Below are 6155 nucleotides of genomic sequence, written 5' to 3'. Positions count from 1 at the left end.
TTTACTTTCTTCATTACCACTCTTATTCTTATTGATCTCTTATCTTCTCCGGGCTCCACAAGAATATGCTAATCACAAATGAGAAGTAATAATACATTTTCCTCGTTGCTTTTCTTCTCCCACAACTCACCAATTGGCTTCATATTCCATCTTTTTCTTTACTGTTTGCTTTTTTATATGATTATTTTAGTAATTGATTGAGGTGTCAACAATCAATTATTTAACAATTGATGTGGCTAAATACTAAGTAGACAACACCATCATTATCATAAATACACCTAACATTGAGTAAAAAAATCCAAAATTATTATTAAAATTCTAAAGCATAAATGAAAATTTATAAAATTTATGAGTTAAATAGATACCATAATTTGCTAATTAAAAACTCTTTTTTTGTTTTAGATATTTTTAAATTTTATATGCTGTACTATCAAAGTGAACTAAAAAAAAATGTGGACAATCAATTATTTACTCAATTATTGTCCAAAATAGTTCTTCACGACCTTTTGGGTAAATATATAATTCTTCCATTTAGTATTTTATCTACGTTAATTTTATAATATTTTTTTTCTCATGTGTAATTATTAAATACTCTCTTTTTATAGCAAGTAACGACAGATAGAAGTAATATAGAAAATTTTTCCATACAATAATAATAGTGAAACTAAAAAAAAAATGTTCATGCATGTTTAAAATATTTAAAATTTTCTCTTCTATATTTAATGATGTAAAATCATCGTTACGTTTTGAGCATTTTCCTCCCATAATTTCTAGAGTTTTTATCCTCCTTTTTTTCTTTCTTCATGGTGAATGAATCTCTTTCTTTTTGGCCACCATGGGAAGTGTTGCTTCTTGTTGGTGGATTTCTGGACCCCAAAACCCTTGCCATGGCCGCTTGTGTGTGCAAGTCTTGGTCCATTGCCTTGGCCTCCGACCACCTTTGGGAGCCCATTTTAGCCCATAATTTTCCTTCTCTCTTCAATCGCACCGTATCTTCTACCACCACATCACCACCTCTCTCCTTTTGCCGCCTCTTCGGCCTTGGCCACATTGCCGCCACCCGTTGCTATCTCCCATTTTTTATGGCATCGTCTCGATCCCTCGAAACTCAACCTTGTCGACCTTGTCTTCGTCATCGATATGATCTCCTCCCTTGACAAAGGCAAGAATTGTAGCAAGATAGGTATATAAAAGCAAAAAGATCTTTAGGAGGGAAAGCTCTCTACAAGATAATGGTTTGGTATACGGACATTTTTTAAGGTTAATTTTCATAAATGTAACAAAATACTAAAATATTTACGATTCGTATAACAAAAATAAAAAGTCTACGAAATCAGTTATTTTTTAAAATATTTCAGGTTTGTCTTTGTCATTTTTAAATTTCGAGCGACTCTAATTTCTTCCTTCTTGCTTTTCATCTTCTTCACAACGACTCTTTCCTTCTTTTCTTCTTTTACGATTTTTCTTTTATGTTTTTTTGAAATCATGATCATTGTTCTAAAATTATTATTATTCTTTTTCATTATACTTCTGCTACCATTATATTTATTTTCAATTAATTATCAATCTTGTATTATTTTTTTCAATCTATCTTGGATAGAGATGAACTACAGGATCGTTTATCATAGAGCTTTTCAAAACGATCGTTTATTATGAACTACATGATCGTGTATCATGACTAACTACACAAACATGTATCATAAACTACACGGTCGTGTATCTTGATTTACATGATCGTTTACTAGGGCTTTTCAAAACCATCGTTTTTCATGAACTATTTGATCATATATCATTAACTACACGATCATGTATCATAAACTACACATGATCGTGTATCATCATCTACACGATCGTTTACTATGACTTTCCAAAACCATCATTTATCATGAATTAACAATTGTGTATCATTTCCTACATGATCGTGTATATCATGATTGTTTAGAAGAACAATTACACATGCGCATGTGTCGGTGTTGATACTACATACACGATCGTGTATCATTTCCTACATGATCGTGATCAGATCCTACACGATCGAGTATATCAAAATCGTTTAGAAGAAAAATTACACGCACTCGTGTGGTTGATTAATCACATGTTGACTGTGACATTTTTTGTATTTCCCATTATTGTAGGCCTGCAAGTTTTTTTCATATTTAAAATTGTTTTATTTATTGTAATTATTTTGGTGGTTTGTAATTATTGCTATAAGATCCTAGTTTTGTGTAGTCTTCAATGAGGAATTATACACTCAATCTTCCTGTAAGGGATGTTTTCTTTAAAAGTTCATGTATAATGAGAAGAAACATGCTTGCTTCTAGAACATACTTTATTATTTAGTGAAACTTGGTGGGGCGGTGACAATAAAATTCTCCTAAAAAATTTAAGAAACCAATAAAACAAAGATGTGGGTCCATCGTTTTCAAATAAATAAGGTACGAGAATATTATTCCAAAAGAAAATTGAAAAGTTAAACTTTTATATATAGTAACAATAGAGAGGGATATAAGGTCTCCACATAGTGACGCGTTTAGAGATTTCAAAAGGTGTGATATCCTTTTTGTTATGATTTAAGTGGGAAGAATCGCAAAGATAAATAGAAATTTTCAAAAGATTTAAGGGTAAAAGGGGAAGGTCACAATTCTCCCCTTATTACCCCTTTTAATATGTAAAGATAAAAGATTACAGATAAAAATTTTAATATAGCAAAGATAAAAGATGTATATTATTTTCATCCAATGCATATTATAACGTGTTGCTCAATAACTTGGGGCTCATCTTAAATTACAAGACAAAAGATTGAATCTTTAGTCTTTTACAACACCACCTTTTTTTTTTCTTTTTGAAATTTTATATTTTTCAAAGTTGTAGATCTACCACCGTATATATCAACCATTCTTGAATCTTAATTACTTGAACAATTTTCTTTGCACATCAACTCTACAACTTCGGATTCTGTTACTTTTGTTAGGTTTTCTAGCAATATATTAAAAGTGCAATTGTCCAAAATAAAAAAGATTTAAGAAAATATGATCAACTTATCCTGTACCGAAAAAGTTTAAGAAAGTTATTTTGTTAAAAGGAGCCTATGCTCTTGGTTTTTCAATCGTCCCGTTAGAAGCATTTTGTATTTTAGTGTGGTAACTCTAATTAAATTTTTTTTGTATATTCTTAGTTGGAGAGTGAGTAAAAGGTGAAGGTGACAAAAACTTTGAAAATGTTTTTGTAATGGAAGTCAGGAGAGAGAAAATTATTATTTTTTACTGTAGCGATTTTTTATCTAATGGATTTCTTTTTCGTTGGTTTTTTCTTCAAATTGGAAGTTTTCTTTAATTTCTCTGTTGTTTTTTTTATAAGATTGGGAGGTTTTGTCCCAGCAAATTTGACTCACCATTTTCACTAAATGCCTCAATTTAATTTCTAGATATTCAAAAACTAAAATTTGATATCTATTCGATGTTTTGTTATTTGGCAACTAAAATTTAAAATATTCAATCACAATCAAAGCTTTTATATATTTTGTCAGAGTACACTAATTTCATCAAAAAAAAAAATTCCGTTACCTTTATTTTAAAAAACCAAATTAAAATTTGAAAATTTTGAAATTGAAAATCACTTTTGGTCTATAAACTTTCGTAGAAGTAACAATTTAGTTTTTGATATTTTGTTTGTAATCAACAATAAGTAATTTTGTAACGATTTTAAAATTCGATGCTTTTTTTCGTTAGAAATTAAATTTTTACAAACATGAAAATGTCATGTAAAATTTAAATTATGATGTATCAAAATTTATGAAATAAATTGGTACAAAATCAAAAATATAGAAACTAAAATCATTACCTACTAGAGTTAGAGACTAAATTGTTTTTAACCGAACTAAAAAATGTTTTTAAAATAAGCTTTTGTTTATAAATTTTGATTAAAAATCCAATAATTGTGATGCACGTTAGAAAAAGAATATATAATTAAATTTCAAAAAACTAAAAGAAAATTGGTTATTAAAGAAAAACCTCACCTAAATAATGAAGAACAATCCACCAAGCCATTTGCCGTTGGTATTTTATCCGAAGAAGACAAAATTCATTATAAAAGTAAATATTTTGTCATGATTCTATTTTTGCCAATTTCCTAAAAAAACTAAAATGAATGGTTTTAGATAATTAAATCATCGGCTCCCTTACCCCAACAAAAAATATTTGAATGACGTGGCAAATTGGTTCCATGCAATAGCACACTTAACTCCCACGTGTCACCAATGAAATCTCCCCGCTCTATAAATAATCAAATTAATATCGAAACCTGATCACCTAACCGACATCCCCTTCTTTCCCAGCCTTTCTTCATGGCACAACCTCTACCCTCACTTTCTTCTTCGCCGCCGCCGTGGGAGGTGATTCTTCTCGTCGCCGAACGGCTCGACCCCAAAACCCTGGCCACCGCCTCCTGCGTTTGCAAGTCTTGGTCCCTTTCCATGGCCTCCGACCATCTTTGGGAGCCTATTTTCACCGCTAATTTCCCTTCTCTCTTTAACCTTGCTAGCGCCCCGACCTCGTCACCACCTGTTTCCTTCCGCCGCCTCTTTGGCCTCGGCTACATTGCTGCCGCTCGTCGCCGTCCCGCTCAGTTGAAACCTACTCTTTCCCTCTCCGACCTCGTCTTTGTTATTAGTATTTCCTTCACCGACAAAGATCAGTGTGTTATTGCTTGTGACGGAGTAAATAAAGAAGAAAAAGGTAACTTTTAGTGCTTTTGTACACATTGAGAAGCTACGTTACGTAACATGGGGTCCGTTGGGTTGATTTTAAGACTCTGGTAATATTTGTTTTTTTCTTTTTTTTTTTAATTTAAGTGATCAAAATTTTTAAAAATGAAAATTGAAAAAATATTTACCATCATACAAAAAATATTTAAAAAGTAGTTTCTAATTTTTAAAAAAGCAAACATCATCGATGCATGCATCTCACCAGAAATTTTCAATTATAACGTTGACACGTCTCATACCGGGTGTGATGTCGCATGAACGCAAGTATTACCCATTTTTTATTTCGGTTTTAGTGGGTCTATCTCAACCTGAACTTTTTTCATGGAAGAAGTTAGAGAAATTTTTTTATATGACAACTGTTAAAAATACTTTAGTAAAAATGATCAAACTGGTAAAGTGATTTTTTTTTTTTTTCCTTTTTTACCATTTTGCTGTATACATGAAAAGAACCTGAGGAGTTATTGTTTGCAAGATTTCACATACGATCACATGTTTCTAAACAATTCACGTAATAAAAGACCTAAAACATTCTCTCTTTTTTCCCGATAAAATCAATCCAAAAGTTTGAAAAGTAATTAACGTAGCTTTTATTTTTGTTTATTTATTTTGTTTATAACTGTACTAAAAAAAGCTAGCTAAAATTCGAATGTATATGTAATTCTTCATTCCATGAAAACTTGTAGCTCCGCGGCCACAATCCAGCCTCACCGTCGTGAAGCATGGTGAGGAGCTACCCGTGGAACGAAATGGACTATTCAAATTCGACATAAATCTCAACGAGAATGGGGCTGCTCCGGTGGTCATTGGAGCGAGAGAGGAGGTGGAGGTGGTATGGAACATAGTGTTAGAAGGGTGGAGGGGGGTATTTACAATGATTGAATGTGGAGGAAGAGTGGGAATGGCTCCGAGAGCGGACGGGTGGTTCTCGGAGGAGCTCCCGGCGGCGGGGTGCTGCCCGAACGCCGTGAGCGGCGGCATTGTGGGGGATTTGAGACTAGGGTTGTGTGGAAATGGAGGAGGGAGTAATAAGGTTAGGATTGAAAGTGTGAGTGTAGGGATGATGAGTGTTGTGAGTTGGAGATATGTGAGCTTAGATGATGGGTTAATGTATTTGCAACATTTTTTGTTCAATGCTAACGTCTAGTATAATGTCTTTACTCATTTATAAAAATATGTTTTTTAATGAGTTTAAATCTGACCAAAATCTTTTGGAAGATGCAATGTGGATTACTTTTGTTACTTTTGTTGGTATTGGGCAGAAATTGTTATTTGTATTGAGTTGACTGTTGATAATTTGTAGGTAATGATTGTTGAAATTGAGTTTGTAATAATGTTTGTAGGGTCGTGTTTGGATATAGGGTTGTAGATGTAATATTTAGTGCATTTTAAAAAA

At 32.3% G+C, this 6155-nt stretch overlaps 1 protein-coding gene across 1 annotated transcript; it reads left to right on the top strand.

Annotated features, from left to right (window-relative positions):
- Positions 1-4112: 4112 nt before the first annotated feature.
- On the top strand, positions 4113-5955 carry LOC103491161 (probable F-box protein At5g04010). The gene is made up of 2 exons (XM_008450992.3): positions 4113-4733; positions 5446-5955. The coding sequence occupies exons 1-2, from the start codon at positions 4343-4345 to the stop codon at positions 5904-5906; spliced, it is 852 nt and encodes a 283-aa protein (XP_008449214.2). The 5' UTR covers positions 4113-4342; the 3' UTR covers positions 5907-5955.
- Positions 5956-6155: the final 200 nt, after the last annotated feature.

The sequence above is a fragment of the Cucumis melo genome, chromosome 8, assembly GCF_025177605.1.
Source record: "Cucumis melo cultivar AY chromosome 8, USDA_Cmelo_AY_1.0, whole genome shotgun sequence".
In the NCBI taxonomy this organism is placed as follows: Eukaryota; Viridiplantae; Streptophyta; class Magnoliopsida; order Cucurbitales; family Cucurbitaceae; genus Cucumis; species Cucumis melo.
The sequence above is the reverse complement of the archived record's forward strand: the minus strand, read 5'-3'. Positions and strand labels throughout refer to the sequence as shown.